Below are 17,144 nucleotides of genomic sequence, written 5' to 3'. Positions count from 1 at the left end.
CGCCTCTCGCACCGCGCCGGACCCAAGGGGTGGGTGGTAGGAGCCGGGGGGGAAGCGAACCGGGTCGGACCGGCCCGGGCGGTCTGAGCGAGGCCAGAGGGAGGCGGTTTCCACCCGGACGCTTTTGTAGCGCGGGACGGGCGGCATGGCGGCTGCCGCGGCCTGAGGGGAGCGCGGCGGCGGCGGGGCCGGGGCCGTGGCCGTGGCCAGGGCTCGCCATGTTCTCCAGGGCGTTCCGGGTGAGATCCAACACCGCCATCAAGGGGTCCGATCGGTGAGTGCCGGGCCGGGGCCGGGCCAGAGTCCCTCCGCGGGGCCGAGAGGCTCGGAGGCCGTGCGCTGCCCAGGGGCCTGCTGCGCGGGGCCTGTCCCGCTGCCCCGGGCCTGTCCTGCTGCCCCCTCGGCAGGAGATCGCCGCCGTTCGGTCTCGATCCAACGCAGCAGGAGGCGGCGATGGGCAGCGGCGCTGCGAGTGTGGTCAGCAGGAGCAGGGAGGTCATTCTGCCCCTGTGCTCTGCACTGGTTAGACCTCACCTTGAGTACTGTGCTCAGTTCTGGGCCCCCCAGTTTAGGAGGGACATTGAGATGCTTGAGCGTGTCCAGAGAAGGGCAACGAGGCTGGGGAGAGGCCTTGAGCACAGCCCTACGAGGAGAGGCTGAGGGAGCTGGGATTGGTTAGCCTGGAGAAGAGGAGGCTCAGGGGAGACCTCATTGCTGTCTGCAACTACCTGAGGGGAGGTTGTGGCCAGGAGGAGGTTGCTCTCTTCTCTCAGGTGGCCAGCACCAGAACGAGAGGACACAGCCTCAGGCTGTGCCAGGGGAGATTTAGGCTGGAGGTGAGGAGAAAGTTCTTCCCTGAGAGAGTCATTGGGCACTGGAATGGGCTGCCCGGGGAGGTGGTGGAGTCGCCGTCCCTGGAGCTGTTCAAGGCAGGACTGGACGTGGCACTTGGTGCCATGGTCTGGCCTTGAGCTCTGTGCTAAAGGGTTGGACTTGATGATCTGTGAGGTCTCTTCCAACCTTGGTGATGCTGTGACACTGTGGTACTGTGACACTGTGGTACTGTGACTCGGTTCCCGCAGAGCTGCGGGCGGAGGTTTCGTCGCTCTTCCGCGGGGACCTGTGGCTGCTGTGTCCCTGTGCTGGGGACATCCATGAGCTGCCAGCCCCCGGTGTGAAACGTTCCTTTCGCCTGAGCGGGGCTGCCGTAAGGAACCGAGGCTTAAGTGGGCTGTGTGGAGGCCTGGCTGAGCCTCCTGTTACAGTCTTGAGTGCTGATGCTGGGCTGGGTGGCTGAGCTTCTGGGTTCGCTTGGTGCTTCTGTGGCTGACCACACAAACCTGCCTTGTGCCAGGCACAGTGCCTTAAAAATCATAGAATCATCATAGAATCACAGAATGAAGCAGGCTGGAAGAGAGCTCCAAGCTCAGCCAGCCCAACCTAGCACCCAGTCCTGCCCAACCAACCAGACCATGGCACTCAGTGCCCCAGCCAGGCTTGGCTGCAACACCTCCAGCCACAGCCACTCCACCACCTCCCTGGCAGCCCATTCCAGTGCCAATCACTCTCTCTGACAACAACTTCCTCCTAACATCCAGCCTAGACCTACCCTGGCACAACTTGAGGCTGTGTCCCCTTCTTCTATTGGTGGTTGCCTGGCAGCAGAGCCCAACCCCACCTGGCTACAGCCTCCCTGCAGGCAGCTGCAGACAGCAATGAGCTCTGCCCTGAGCCTCCTCTGCTGCAGGCTGCACACCCCCAGCTCCCTCAGCCTCTCCTCATAGGGTTTGTGTTCCAGGCCCCTTACCAGCTTTGTCTCCCTTCTCTGGACACCTTCCAGCACCTCAGCATCTCTCTTGAATTCAGGAGCCCAGACCTGGACACAGCACTCCAGGTGTGGCCTGAGCAGTGCTGAGCACAGGGGCAGAAGAACCTCCCTTGTCCTGCTGCCCACACTGCTCCTGAGCCAGCCCAGGATGCCATTGGCTCTGCTGCCCACCTGGGCACTGCTGCCTTCTCTGCCAGCACCCCCAGGTCCCTCTCTGCCTGCCTACTCCTAGCCCCTCTGTCCCCAGCCTGTAGTGCTGCTTGGGGTTGTGGCCAAAGTGTAGAACCCTGACCTTGGCCTTGTTAAATCTCACCCCATTGGCCTCTGCCCACCCATGCAGCCTGCCCAGGTCCCTCTGCAGGGCTCTCCTACCTTCCAACAGTGAAAACCGGGAAGAGGGAAATGCAGCTGACACCCTTGCTCCTCCGTGCCAAGCTTGAAGGATCAGCCTGGGCTGAGCAGGTTTGGCACTCCCAGGTTTGTGCTCAGAAGCTTGGAGCAGTAATGAAATCATAGAAGCATTAGGGCTTGAAAAGAGCTCTAAGATCAAGTCCAGCCATCGACCCATGGCCACTAAACCATGTCCCCAAGCACCATGGGCACAGGTTCCCTGAACAGCTCCAGGGATGATGCCTCCACCACCTCCCCAGGCAGCCTGTTCCAATCCCTGACCACTCTTGCAGGAAATAAATTCATCCTAATATCCAACTTAGGCCTGCCCTGGTGCAGCTTGAGGGCATTTCCTCTTGTCCTGCACTTTGTTATCTGGGAGAATAGACCAACGCTGGCCTCAGTTCAGCCTCCTTACAGGGAGCTGTTAGAGAGCAATGAGGTCTCCTCTCAGCCTTCTCTTCGGGCTGAACAACTCTAGCTCCTTCAACCTCTCCTCCTAAGACCCTGTGCTGGGCTGCAGCAAGAGCAGTGTGGGCACAGGGCAAGGGAGGGGATTCTACCCCTTGGCTCTGCTCTCCTCACACCCCACCTGCAGTCCTGGGGGCAGTTCTGGAGCCCCCAGCACAAGCAGGACATGGAAGTGTTGGAGGCAGTGCAGAGGAGGCCACCAAGATGCTGAGAGGGCTGCAGCAGCTCTGGAGAAGAGAAGGCTTGGAGGAGACCTTGGTGTGGCCTGGCAGGATCTGAAGGGGACTACAGGAGGGCTGGGGAGGGACTGTTGACAAGGTCCTGTAATGGCAGGAGGAGGAGGAATGGGTTTGAAGTGGCAGAGGGAAGATTGAAAGTGGATGTTAGGAAGAATTTTGTGCCATGAGGGTGGTGAGACTGGCACAGGTTTCCCAGGGAGGTGTTCAAGGCCAGGTTGGATGAGGCCTTGAGCAACCTGTTCTAGTGGGAGGTGTCCCTGCCTATGGTGTGGGGTTGGAACTGGCTGAGCTTTGAAGTCCCTTCCAACCTAAACCATTCTCTGCTTCTATGAAAGACAGCAACAAGAACTGCAAACAGACATTTGAGGATTAAGATGAGCAGGGCAAACATACTTGGCCCTTTCCTAGCATTCACCCAACACACAACTACCTCATTTATGCACTGGATACAAATTGTCCTCTGTAAAACGTGGGAATCTCATGAGCAGCAAACAAACCAGGGCTTGGGATTGATTTTGAGGGCTGTTTGGTAGCTTTGTAACACAGCTGTGATTGTTTCTTTCCCTCCTCACAGGAGAAAACTCCGAGCTGATGTTGCAGCAGCATTCCCCAGCCTTAGTGCTGACCAACTGACTGAGCTGATTCCAAACAAGGAAGAGCTTAATGTCATCAAAATATACTCACACAAAGGGGAGGCTGTCACTGTTTACACCAATCACAAGAACCCAATCCTGTTTGAGATTGAGAGAGCTCTGTATCCAACAGGTATGGTTAACAACAATGCTAGTAGTAGTAGTAGTAATCCCTTTATGCCTGGCCTCACTACACAGTTTCATCCTACTGGTTTCCTCCCCAGAAGGAACTAAGGATTTTAGGGTGTAAATGGTGCATAATAGGGGTTAGAGGCAGCTCCTGACCTGTGCCTGGCAGCATCCTGCCTGGGTACCACTGTGCAGTGCTCATGCAGGTTTCTGCCCTTGAACACCTCCAGGGAGGGGGCATCCGCAACCTCCCTGGGCAGCCTGTTCCAGTGTCTCCCCACCCTCACTCTGAACAATTTCTTCCTGATCTCCAGTCTAAACCACTCCTCTCCCAGCTTAAAGCCATCCTCCCTCATCCTATCACTACAAGCCCTTGTCAAAAATGCCTCCCTGGCATTTCTGTAGCCCACTTCAGGTACTGGAAGGCTGCTCTAAGGTCTCCCTGAGGCCTTTTCTTCTCCAGGCTGAGCAGCCCAAACTCTCCTGTAGGTAACAGGAGAATGTGTAGCTGAGGTTAGCATTGTACTGCTTAGTCTTAAAGGTGGGAAGAAACAACTGCTTGAGGTTTCTAATGATGCACCTTTCCCTTTGGTTCTGTTTTGGGACAGTGTACACTCTGTGGCTCTACCCAGATCTTCTCCCTGCTTTTTCAACATGGCCTCCTGTGCTCCAGAAACTGGCAGGAGGAGCAGGTAAGAGGATCAGAATCATTTTGTCCCATTGCACTGCAACAAGGAGAGAGGAGCTGAATCATTTTGTCCCATTGCACTGCAAAAAGGAGAGAAGATCAGAATCATTTTGTCCCATTGCACTGCAACAAGGAGAGAGGATCAGAATCATTTTGTCCCATTGCACTGCAACAAGGAGTTGCCTTCAGGGCTTTTTTTTTCTTGGAGGTGTCTTTCCCAGTGGCAAAAATTTAAACTTAAATAGTATAAAGGATAAATCCTCAACAGTTATTCATGGCCATGGCCTAGGAAGGAAAATGAGTGAGTTATGAACAAGTTTGTGAATGAAACAAAGCAGGTTAAGCTGTTTGAGTGCAGTAACCTGTCCTGTGTGGAAGCCTCAGGTTTGGAATTACTATCTCAGGGTGATCAGCAGCTCTGAATTGGAACTCCACTCCCTGTGGCATTGGTCTGTCCTGGCTATAACTTGCCTTGAACAGCCAAGTTCCTCTGCTGTCCTCCTGCTTCCTGCCCATCCAAAGGTGAGCTGCTTTACCCTGAGGATAAGAAATGAGTTTAGACTGGAACCTGCAGTTTTAATCACTCTCAAGTAAACTGTGGATTGTGCAGGTGAGGTTGGATTTGAATTCCTGGTTGTCTGGCTCTACCACCTCATTATGGATCAAGCCTAACAAGGGAGGAGTCTATTTTCTGAAACCTGCTTTGGATGCAGCTCAGACTCTTGAGAATCAGAGCTTTATAAACTTAAAATTGCTGAACTGCTCAACCAGAAAGAGATGAAATTGCAGCCAGTGCAGCCTTAGCCTGTAAATGGAAGTGCACATCTCTTTGCCATCACACAGCAGCTAAAGCAACCCTCAAATCCCTCTGTTTACTTGGTTTGCTTTTGGGGAAATAAAGTGCTTGGTGGACATTTGAGCAAGCCTTGCTGCTGACTTGTAGTAACCTTATTTCTGGGGGGGGGAAAGAAATGTTGCTAGTGGAGGAAGGAGGTTGATGAAAGGAGGCTGCAGGTCATTCATCAACCCTGGCTCCCAGGGTACCTCTGGGTATGATTCAAGGATAAGAGTGGTCACAGAGACTGAGAGGGCCAATGGGATCCTGAGGGGCTTTAAGCAGAGTGTGTCCAGGAGATCAAGGGAGGTTCTCCTCCCCCTCAACTCTGCCCTGGTGAGACTTTATCTTGAATAGTGCCTTCAGTTTTGGGCTGCCTAGTTTAGGAGAGACAGGGATCTGCTGGAGAGAGTCCTAAATAGCACTGTGAGGATGGATAGGGGACTGGAGCACTGCCTGAGGAGGAGAGGCTGAGGGAACTGGGGCTGCTTAGTCTGGAGAAGAGAAGACTGAGAGGAGATTTAATCAATGTTTATAACTATTTGAGGGCTGGGGGTCAGGAGAGGGGGGGACAGGCTCTGCTCACTGCTCCCTGGGCAGGACAAGCAGCAGTGGATGGAAGCTGCAGCACAGGAGGTTCCAGCTCAACACAAGGGGCAACTTCTTGCCTGGAAGGGTCCCAGAGCCCTGGCACAGGCTGCCCAGAGAGGTTGTGGAGTCTCCTTGTGTGGAGCCTTTCCAGGCCTGTCAGGATGTGCTCCTGTGTGCCCTGAGCTAGATTTTGTGGTCCTGCTCTGGCACTGGACTGGGCTCTGGTCTGGTTGGACTGGATGATCTCTGTGGGTCCCTTCCAACCCTTGACATCCTGTGAGCCTGTCTCCTAAATAAGAGGAAAACCCATGAGATTATCCAGTGCTGCAGATGTGGGAGAGAAACAGCAGGTTTAGGAAGCAGCTTTTGGGAGCAGCTTTAGGGAGCAGGTACAAGGAGGAGAAGCAAGGCAGTGCTGTTGGTGATGCAGACACTAGAATGCAGAACTGGTCTTGTCCTCCCTGCTTATTCTCAGCACACACACACAAGTGCTGCCTGCTTTGTCATGCTAAAGTCTTTCTGTGTTTGCTGTCCTCAGAGATGTGGAACCTTGGTTGCAATTGCAGAGCTCATTCTAGATTTGGTGGTAGTAGCTGTGCCAGTGAACGAGAGGGAAAGTGTTGCTGGCTTCCTCAGCGTGCACATTAAATCCACTGCACTGGAACAGCTTGTCCAGGGAAGTTGTGGAATCTCCAACCATGGAAGTGCTCAAAGCCAGGCTGGATAGGGTTTTGAGCAGCCTGGTCTAATGGGAGATGTCCCTGCCTGTGGCAGGAGGGTTGGAACTGGATGAGCTTTAAGATCCCTTCCCTCCCAACCTATGAATCTATGCTGAGGGAAAAAGTGAGATGCCTCCAAAAGCAAACTGTGGCTCACAGGTCAGCCCACGAGACTGCAAGCTCTGGACAGCTACAGCTGCTGTGAGGGAGAGCAGATGCTCTTTGCATCATCTGGTAGTGACCTTGATGCTGTACATGCAGCATGGAAAACTCTCCTTGACTCACAGATGCCTGTCTGTCCATCCCAGCTATGGAAAGCAGAAGGAAGCACACAACAGGGCTCAGTGTTCTGTCCAGATCAGCAAGGAGATGGTTCAGGCTGCTTCTTCAAGCTGAGGAGAGGTCACAGCTGAGTGCAGCTGCTGTGTCACATTAGGGGAGCTAGGTCAGCAGTGGCAAATCTTAGACAATTCTCTCTTCAGCTGCTAGGATAAGCTGCCCTTGGGACAGGGAAGAGTAAATGGGTAGGTCCAGGCAGATGTCCTTGCTCCTTTCTTTGTCGTTAACGAAGAGTAAGAAGCTCAATCCTCTCTGCTGAAAACAAAACTCCCTTTGGAGGTGACAGGGGTGAGGACCTCAGCACACTCAGCTCTTCTGCAGCCTGATGGGATGTGCCCAGCACTCCTATGAAGTGGATCCCTTGCTCCACAGGGTGGTGGAAGCAAGCAGTGCTGCCTTAAAGCAAGAAGCAGAGGCTCCTGTTTTGTCTGACGTGTGCTCGGCTGTTAACAGGCTTGGGGTTTGCTGAGTAACAGGAGGGGCGGGGGTGGGAGGATGTAGTGGCTGAGCCTTTCATTGAGAAATGGATGTGTTTGATTCTCTTCTTCAGATCTGATGCTGCCAGGGGTTGTGGTGCCACCTTCTGGCTTTCCTCAAGTGGAGCAGGGCACACTCTGTGCCGTCACCCTCTTGGGAAACAGGTGGGGAGGATTCTCTTATTCATCTCTTTCCTTAGAACTGAGAAATGAAATGAAGCTGATTCTATACAGCAAGACTCTGGGGCTGTTGAGAAAATCGAAGCAGAGCTGCCCTGAAGCATACAGAGCTGTTGGAGTGAGCTCAGAGAAGGGCCACAAAGGTGATCCAAGGGCTGGAGCACCTCTGCTAAGAGGACAGGCTGAGGGAACTGGGGGTGTTCAGCCTGGAGAAGAGAAGACTCCAGGGGGACCTCAGAGCTACCTTCCAGTACCTGAAAGGATCCTGCAGGAAGGCTGCAGAGGGACTTTCCATAAGAGTGTCTCAAGAGACAGAACCTGAGGGAATGGTTTGAGATTGAGGGAGAAGAGTCTTAGACTGGATCTTCAGTACAAGGGTGGTGAGACTCTGGAATAGGCTGCCCAGGGAGGTTCTGGCTGCCTCCTGCCTGGAAGGTTTGAAGGCCAGGCTGGATGAGGCCTTGAAGCAGCTGAGTCTAATTGAGAGGTATCCCTGCTCATGGTGGGGGGAAGTTGGAGCAGATGACCTCTGAGGTCCCTTCCAAGCTGAGCCATTCTGTGCATCAGCAGAGCTAAAGCTGATTTTCTTTCCCCACCAGCAGTCTCTTGGCAGTGCTCCTGCTTCTTGTAACAGAAGTGAAGAATGTGTCACTGCACAACCTTCAGTGTCACTGCACAACCTTCAGTGTCACAGCTGCAGATCCTTGGGATTCTTTGGAAGTTTTACTTAGGGGAAAGATGAGACAGAAGCAGGAGATCAGTGGCTGCTTTAAAAGCCCCACAGGTTATAAAGAGCAAGGGCACTGGAAAGGCAATTCAGCATGTCACAGTGGCCCAGTCCACATTACAGGTTGTGTTTCTGCTGTGGTGCTCTAACATTCCTTTCTCTTCCCAGAGCTCCAGTAGCTGTTGGAGTTGCCACTATGTCCACTGCAGAGATGCTGGCTGCTGGAATGAAAGGGAGGGGGTTTGCTGTGCTGCATACTCACATGGATCACCTCTGGTGGGTACATTTCCAGGCACTGGGTGAGATGTGTAACAAGTTTCCTGTGTTGAATGAAAGCAAAATGTGAGCCTCACTAGGTTTAGTCTGGCAGGTCCAGACACTGAGCTGTTTGGCTGCAGCTTAGATCTGACTATTGGAGATCTGCCCTGACCTCACTTCCAATCCTGCCTCCAGCTCTGGTGTCCTCAGCATAAGAAGGACACAGAGCTGTTGGAGTGAGTCCAGAGGAGGTCACAAAGATAATCCAAGGGCTGGAGCAGATCTGCTGTGAGAGACTGAGGGAACTGAGGGTGTTCAGCCTGGAGAGCAGAAGACTACAGGAGGACCTTAGAGCTGCCTGCCAGTACTTGAAGAGATCCTACAGGAAGGCTGCAGAGAGACTTTTCCTGAAGGTGTCTAGGAAAGGGACAAGAGGGAATGGTTTAGAAGCTGAGAAAGAAGAGGTTTAGACTGGAGCTGGGGAAGAAGTTCTTGATTAGGAGGGTGGTGAGACTCTGGAATAGGCTGCCCAGGGAGGTTGTGGCTGCCTCCTGCCTGGGGCTGTTCATGGCCAGGTTGGACGAGGCCTTGAGCAGCTGAGTCTAATTGAGAGGTGTCCCTGCCCGTGGTGAGGAGGTTGGAGGAGATGAGCTCTGAGGTCCTTCCAACCTGAGCCTCCATGGTTTTGATGAGCACAGAGTTGTGGCAGAAGCAGATTCCTCTCCTGACATCTATCCACATCTTGGAAATAGGTAGAATTCTTGACTTGATTCATGCCCTTCCACTTGAGTGTATTTATCACAGATCTATCCCACTTAACTCTGATTTCAGACAACCTTATTCTGTGAGAAGTGACCTGCTGAGCTGTGCCAGTCTCAGCCAAACAAATGAGCTGCTCTGCTGCATTTGGCTTGGTAGTCTGCTCAGTTAGAAATGAAGATTGATGGGAGGAAGCAGAGTGTGTGGAGGAAGAGGAGTTAAAAATACATTTTACAGTTTGGAGGATGCAGGAAGAGATCCATGGAGCTGCCAGGGCAATTTCTCAGGGTGACATTTGTTCATTCCATGGGTTTCAAAGCAGCAAGCAGAAAGCCATGTTAATGCCTCTTCTTCCTTTTATAGGGAATATGGTGACAAATCTTATCCTCCTACCTTAGCTCCCTTGGTAACAGACTCTGCTGAGAAGAAGAGCACTGAAGATGAGGAAGAGACAGAAGGGAAAGAGCCTGGCAGCAGCTCCTCTGACCCACTGCAGCACGTGGACGTGGGTGATCTGAGCCTGAAGGAAACACTGATGGGAAAGGAGGAGCTCAGTGAGAAGAGAGCTGCAGAAACAGCTCAAGATGACAGCACAGAGCTTCAGCAGGAGGCTGAGGACAGCAGGACCCCACAAGGTATTTTTGCCTACAAACAAAACCAAACTTGAACCCCTTTGAGTGGCCAAAACCCTGTAGCCGTGAGCTGAGTGACTGCAGGAATAGGAACAGAGACAACTCTGTGTGGTCTGAAAGAGCTGAGGGCTGTGTTCTGAGGGCCAAACCACTCACAGCTGCCTTGTCCTTTTCTTTCCCTGCAGAACAAATGGATGCATTATTCCATCAGTGCTTTTTTCATGCCTTAAAATGCAAAGTGAAGAAGTCAGACCTCCCTCTGCTCACCAGCACTTTTCTCCGCAGCCATATGTTCTCCTGCTGGTATGTGGGAAGAAGATGGGCTTGGGATTTGCAGGCTGGATCTGTTGGCTTTGGAATTGTGGAGATAGTGTGAGAAGTTGAGTGGAGGTTTTGACTCAGAAGTACAATTCAGTCCTTACCTAAGGTTACCTAAGTCTGTGCTCACTTCTTACATCAGATACTTCGATGCAGCCTTCTGGTACCTGAAGTGAGCTACAAGAAGGCTACAGAGAGACTGTTCCCAAAGGCCTGCAGGGACAAGAAGTGGTTTGAGATGAGAGAAGGTTTAGTTTGGATGTGAGGAGCAAGTTCTGTACCATGAGGGTGGAACACTGCAACAGGTTGCTCAGGGAGGTGGGTAAAGCCCCATCCCTGGAGGTATTCAAGGTGAGGCTGGACAAGGCTCTAAGCAACCTGCTCTAGTGGAGGATGTCCCTGCTGACTGTTGGACTGGGTGAGCTTTGGAGGTTCCTTCCAACCCAAATCAGTGTATGGTTGTGCATAAGGTTTGCCCAGACCAGGACATGCCCTCAGCAGCTAACTTAGTTGACTGCTGCTTGCTTTCAGCTTTGCTTAGTCACTTAAATAGCTGTTTGGCAACCCACAGGATCATCAGCACTGCTTTCACTCATCATGTTCTATTTATGGCCTTGTTGGAAGTGATTCTTTGTGTGATTTCTGTTGCTGCTGTTAAGAAACTGGTAGCATAAGCAGCAAGATTTCAGAAGAAATGAAGGGTGACTGACTTCTAACCAAAGAACTTTCCAAAACTCCCTTTGTAGCCCTGCTGGACAGCAACTGGACATCAAGAAATCCAGCTATAAGAAGGTGAGATTTGCCTGGGGGAGGTTAATTTAAGATCCTGAAGGGTTCCTATAGGAAGGCTGCAGAGGGACTTTTCATCAGGATGTCTAGCAGCAGGACAAGGGGGAATGGTTTGAAGCTGAGGGAGAGCAGGATCTAGGCTGGATCTTAAGATTAAGTTCTTGAGTATAAGGGTGGTGAGACTCTGTAATAGGCTGCCCAAGGAGGGTGTGGATGCTTCCTCCCTGGGGGTGTTGAAGATCAGGATGGATGAGGCTATGAGTAGCCAGTAGTTGAGAGGTGACCCTGCTCATGGCAGTAGATAATCTCTGAGAACCTTTCCTACCTAAAGCATTCAGTGATGATTCTCTGATTCCAAGAATAAATGGAAGGAGAAAAGAAGAATGAAGTCAGGAAGTTAGGTTAGTAAAACAATCAGACAAAAACTCTTAGAAGCTGTTCTTGAAAGCCAAGTTCTTATTCTCAGCTCTCTGCTCTTGCAGGATCCTGAGAGAAGAAATCATTGCCCTGAAGGGAGCAGCATAGAACCATAGAATGGTTCAGGTTGGAAAGGACCTCAAGGGTCATGCAGTTCCAACCCCCTGCCATGCAGGGACACTTCCCACTAGAACAGGTCACTCAAGGCCTCACCCATCCTGCTTTGGATGCAGCTCCTCACCCATTTGCTTTGGATGCAGCTCCTGCTGCCTGCCACCGGGCCCTGGGGTAGCTGTTGAAGGGTTCTCATCTTGCTGGACCACTGCAGGCAAAGGCCTTTTCTAAAGCTGTTAATGAACAAGAGACAGGAGACAAAAATCATCCCTCTTGTGAAGATAACAAGCAAAGACAATATGCATTGCCCAAGAGCTTGCAGTAACCCCTGTGAGATGTGCACCACAGAGCAAGCAGTGGCAGAGCTGCAGAGGAAACACTCAGTTGGCATTTTGGAGCCAGAGGTTCTCACTGGTCCTTAGCAGCTGCTGTGTTTAGAGAAGCAAAGGGGTGTGGGGGTTATTTTGAATGAGTTTTTTGTCTGATTCAACAGGTCAGAAATAGGTGGGCAGGAATTCAAACTGCTTGACTGCCATTTCTGATTGTTTCTTCCTCCAGTTCTCTAAATTCCTGCAGTGTATGCAGCAGCAGAAGATCTTACAAGTGAAGGAGCTGAACAAAGGTGTGGAGAGCATCGTGGAAGTGGACTGGAAACATCCAGAGTATGTAGAATTTTGTAGTCCAAAAGGCTTGGTAAGCTCTGACAGGAGGAAGTGTCCTCCCTTGAGGGTAGGAATCCCATCCAGAGGGATCCTGACAGGTTGCAGAAGTGGGTCAGTACCAGCTGCATGAGGTTCAACAAGTCAAAGTTCAATGTCCTGCATTTGGGTCAGGCCAACCTCCAGCACAAATCCAGGCTGGTTGCAGAGCAGGTTGAGAGTAGCTGCTGGAGAAGAGCAGCCTCAGAGGGGATCTGCTCAGTGCTCAGCAAGAGCTAAGGGGCAGGAGTGGCAAGAGGATGGGGCCAGACTCTTCTCAGTGGTGCCCAGTGACAGGACAAGGGACAAAGGGCTCAGACTGGCACCTAGGAGGTTCCATCTGAACAGGAAGAGGAACTTCTTTGGTGTGAGGGTGCTGGAAGCTTGCAGCAGGCTGCCCAGAGGGATTGTGGAGTTTCCTTCTCTGCAGAGCTTCCAAACCCACCTGGATGCATTCTTGTGTGACCTGTTCTAGCTGACCCTGCTCTGGCTCAGTGCTCCTCAGAGTTCTCTTCCAAGCCCTAACATTGTGTGAGTCTATGCTCTGTGTGCTGGATCAAGTCAGCATTCCCTCAGAAGTGAACTAAGTGCAGCAAAAAGCTGCTGCTGGCTAAATACTCCTGAAACCAGGGTCTCAGGGTGTCACACAGGATCAAATCAAGCCCTTGACAAAACCAGGAGCTGTGTTTTCCATTCCACATTGATTCACACAAAGACTCTGAACCTCTCAGGTGCTTACTACCCAATTCCTCTGCTGCTGTCTCTGTCTGTCTAAGGATTAGTAGTTCCATCAAGAACATCCTGCTCCTTCCTCCTGCATATTGGCACATTAGCTCTCACTTGGAATCTCCCAGTGGGCCTTGGGCTCTCTCTTATGTAACATCTCCTTGGCAACTAATGGAGTGGAGAATATTGCTGTAGATAGCAGCAGATCTGATCTTCTGCCTTTGGAAAGGCAGCAGAACTGCTTTGACTCTTTGCATTTACTTTTCTCTCATTAAACTTGGCCTTATCATCAGGAGCCAGGCACACTCACAGCTCATCACTTCTCTTACCTGCCAGCACAGGACCTGCAGCTCTGCTTAATGAAATCCTGGAGTGGCTCAGGTCAGAAGCAGCCTCTGCTAGGGCACAGAGTGGCTCAGGTCAGAGGCAGCCTCTGCTAGGGCACAGAGTGGCTCAGGTTGGAAGGGACCTCACAGCTCATCTGCTCCAACCTCCCCCAGCCCTGGACAGGGACACCTCTCAAGTAGAATTGGCTACTCGAGGCCCCATCCAGCCTGTCCTTCAACACCCCCAAGGAGGAGGCAGCCACCACCTCCTGGGTAGCCTATTCCAGAGTCTCACCACCCTCCCACTTGAAGAACTTCTTCCTCAGCTCCACTCTAACCCTGCTCTGCCTCAGCTTCAAACCATTCCCCCTTGGCCTGTCTCTAGACACCCTCAGGAGAAGTCTCTCTGCAGGCTTCCTGTAGGATCCCTTCAGGTACTGGCAGGCAGCTCTAAGTCCTCCCTGGAATCTTCTCTCCAGGCTGAACACTCTCAGCTCCCTCAGCCTGTCCTCCTATCAGAGGTGCTCCAGCCCTTGGATCATCTTTGTGTCCTCCTCTGGAGTCCAGCAGCTCCTGCACTGATCCAGTTCTTACTCCTCTCTACCAGAACTGTCTTTTATCAGTTAGCACTAAAGGATCATTTCAGCTTTTAAACATCTGCACCACTTGGAGCTGGATTTCATTTAATCCTGGTGTTCCTATGGAACAGGGCAGTGTCCTTTAATTGTGGCAAGGTCTTTAATTAAGACCTAGGAATTCATGGACTAGCTGGAGAAATTGACTTGTCCCCACCACAAAGGGCTTAGCTCAGTGTTGACAAGTGTTTAATGTCACCTGAGTTGAGATGCTGATTGTCTGCATCTTTGAAATGCAGCCAAGGACAGTTCAGTAATTGCAGCTAATGCTTCAAAATGCTCTTCTGTCATCGTGGCCTTTCATCCACAGCCACAGCCACAGTGGAGTGCATTTGGAGGGACTGCTGTGTGCTGCATCACAAACCAGAAAGCTTTTGGCCTGACTCTGCTAGATTTGAGCTTGGGGTGAAAGAAAAATGCTAAGCAGTTTCAATCCCTTGCACTCAACACCCAATGAGTCTCATTTATTTCAGTGTCAGAGCATTTGCAGTGCCTGAGGGATTTGCTTCAGCCTCTGCTGCCCAAGACAGCAAGAGTGAAGACAGAGAACAAGGCTACCATGCTCCTGAAATCATTCCACTTTATGGGGTCTCAACAAGACTGATGCCACTCTTTCAGGAATCTGGACACAAGTAAGCTCCAGGAAAGACCACCACAAACCATTGTCCTGTCAAGAGAGAGTCACAAACCTTTGCTGCTGCCACTTGGTTAGCACAGGGAGGGCCTTGGGATGCTGTCAGCAAAGGTGGTGGGAATCAAGAATGTGTTTGATTGCTTCAGGAAGGGAAGAAAGAGGAGAGGCTGTGCCAGCTGCCTCCAGCAAGTACTCAGACAGCTTCTCCCCCAGCTAAGGAGGTGATAGAGGAAAGATCAGACTTGAGACATTTAGCTTGGATTGTCTTCATTTGCCATCGGATGAGGCCTGTGTTTGACTTGAAAGAGGAGCCCCAGATAAAGAACTCACTTTGTGCCCTGATCTTGTCTGGGTTGATGCAGTTTAGCCAGCTCTCAGTGGCAGCCTTTCCTTAGCTGAGCACTTCTGTGTGAGTTACCCACAGGCCCCTGAAGTCAGGGATGGCATTGGAGTCATCCTCCTCATCCAGGCTCCCAGAACCAAGGCTTTAGAGTCTCTGATTACTGCTGTGAGCCTTTTAGCTGGCATCCAGCAGCTGAGCTGTAACAAGAACTCACTCCCTGGCAGCTAATACTTCAGTATTGAGTGTAGGCAGGGTAATGGCTGTCTTTTGCCTTAGTGCCAGGACCTAACACCTAACTAAAAGCAAGAAGCTGAGAAGTTTTTCTTTCCCTTTAGAAAAGGCAGCATCCTCTCAAGCAGTGAGGTGAGGAACATCATCATTAACTATGTGAAGACCAACGAGTTGGTTGATGAAACAAACAAAAAGTAAGTGAGACCTGGAAGTTGTTCTCTACTTCCACAGGAGGTGTTGAACTAAAGAGGAGGAGCGGGGGAAGGTGACTGCAGTTGTGTGTTCTAACTGCATGGCTCCCTTCTGCAGCTTTGTAAAGGTCAATGCCATCCTCTGTGACTGCCTGCTGGATAAATCAGAACAGGAGGAGATCTCCAACCTCAAGTGGGATGACCTCTTGAGCAGGTGACTCTTTTTCCAGTTTGACACATTCATTGCATGCAGCTCAAAGCCAGGTGGGAGTGCAGCTGGCAAGGAGCTGGTAAGGAAAGGCTAGCCAGAGAGTGGCTCAGGTTGGAAGGGACCTCACAGCTCGTCTGCTCCAACCTCCCCACCGTGGGCAGTGACAGCTCTTAACTAGAACTGGCTGCTCAAGGCATCATCCAACCTGCCCTTAAACACCCCTAGGGAGGAGGCAGCCACAACCTCTCTGGGCAGCCTGTTTCAGAGTCTTCCCCACCCTTGTACTGAAGAACTTCTTCCTCAGCTCCAGTCTCACCCTGCTCTGCCTCACCATCAAACCATTCCCCCTTGGTCTGTCTCTAGACACCCTCATGCAAAGTCCCTCTACAGCCTTCCTGTAGGATCCCTTCAGATCTAGAAGGCAGCTCTAAGGTCCCCCTTGGAGTCTTTTCTTCTCCAGGCTGCACACCCCCAGCTCCCTGCTAGCATCAGAAGAGCAGAGTTCCCAGCAGCATTGCTGTACTCTGCACTAATGAGATGTCTACACTTTGCTCAGGTGCCTTGAAAGGCTCCAGCCCTTACACCAAGTGACATTTTATGGACAAGAACCTATTGTGAGGAAAGGAAACCTTGAGCCCATTGACATAACCATAGCACAGAGGTCATCCAACAAGAAGGTAAACAAAAATGAGAGGAGAACTAAAACTGGGGAAGATTTGAACAGAACCCCAGGGTGCGGGAGCGGCTTTGGCAGCTCCCTGGGCTGAAAGAGACCCAACTCAATGCAGCAGTGATGTTTGCAATGCTTGTTTAAACCTGCAGGTGACAATCATCAAGAACCTTGAGCTGTATGGTTTAGACCCACAGTGTGTGGCCAACATCCTGCAACAAAAAGTCCAAGCCAGTGCCACCATCACCCCAGTGCCAGGTGCGAAGGACAGAGTTCAGGTCCAGATTCAAGGCAACCAAATCCATCATCTGGCCAAGATGCTGCTGGGTAAGTCAGTTCTGGAACTGGGCTGGGAGTGCTTCCAGCAGAGGTTTTTAATCTTTAAGCAGTGAATGTTTAGCTGAAGAGACCTTTTGGTCTTCTTGCAGAAGAATATCAACTACCTCGGAAATACATTCAGGGCCTTGAGAAGGCTCCAAAGCTCAGCCGGAAGAAGTAAGAGGAGAAATCCCCTCTAAGGATGACTCAGAGCTCATTATTTATACAAGGATCATGGCCCTGGGCATTCAGAAGTGACTCCTGGATGTTTACAGCTCTGAGATTCACCCAAATACTAACAGCAACAACACTACTGCTCCAGCTCTTCATTTTTCATACCAATAAAAAGGCTGAACAAGCTCCCAGCCTTGGCCTGTTCCATCGCTTCTCTAGAGGTCCCTCGTGGTACATCCCTCAGGGGGCACAGCTGCTGCATGGGAATTATTCTTCCAGCCACAGTGCTGTGTCCAGTTCTGGGCTCCTCAATTCCAGAGAGTTGTTGAGGTGCTGGAAGGTGTTTGGAGAAGGGCAGCAAGGCTGGGGAGGGGCCTGGAGCAGAGCCCTGTGAGGAGAGGCTGAGGGAGCTGGGGGGGTGCAGCCTGCAGCAGAGGAGGCTCAGGGCAGAGCTCA

General features: G+C 51.6%; 1 protein-coding gene across 1 annotated transcript; it reads left to right on the top strand.

Annotated features, from left to right (window-relative positions):
* The first annotated feature begins 118 nt into the window (after positions 1-118).
* EIF2D (eukaryotic translation initiation factor 2D) lies at positions 119-16,879 on the top strand. Its single transcript, XM_064173879.1, has 15 exons — positions 119-274; positions 3,503-3,693; positions 4,298-4,381; positions 7,412-7,502; positions 8,413-8,520; positions 9,625-9,896; positions 10,079-10,196; positions 10,958-11,003; positions 12,090-12,193; positions 14,390-14,548; positions 15,229-15,318; positions 15,434-15,529; positions 16,083-16,203; positions 16,349-16,523; positions 16,625-16,879. The coding sequence occupies exons 1-15, from the start codon at positions 219-221 to the stop codon at positions 16,693-16,695; spliced, it is 1,782 nt and encodes a 593-aa protein (XP_064029949.1). The 5' UTR covers positions 119-218; the 3' UTR covers positions 16,696-16,879.
* The last annotated feature ends 265 nt before the right edge of the window (positions 16,880-17,144 follow it).

Source organism: Pogoniulus pusillus, chromosome 39, assembly GCF_015220805.1.
Source record: "Pogoniulus pusillus isolate bPogPus1 chromosome 39, bPogPus1.pri, whole genome shotgun sequence".
NCBI lineage: Eukaryota > Metazoa > Chordata > Aves > Piciformes > Lybiidae > Pogoniulus > Pogoniulus pusillus.
This window is presented reverse-complemented; position numbering and strand designations above follow the sequence as displayed.

Coding starts and splice junctions, on each gene's coding strand:
- EIF2D (XM_064173879.1), top strand. CDS start 219: ATGTTCTCCAGGGCGTTCCGGGTGAGATCCAACACCGCCATCAAGGGG. Junction 275..3,502: donor GCCATCAAGGGGTCCGATCG/GTGAGTGCCGGG, acceptor CCCTCCTCACAG/GAGAAAACTCCGAGCTGATG. Junction 16,524..16,624: donor TCTGGCCAAGATGCTGCTGG/GTAAGTCAGTTC, acceptor GTCTTCTTGCAG/AAGAATATCAACTACCTCGG.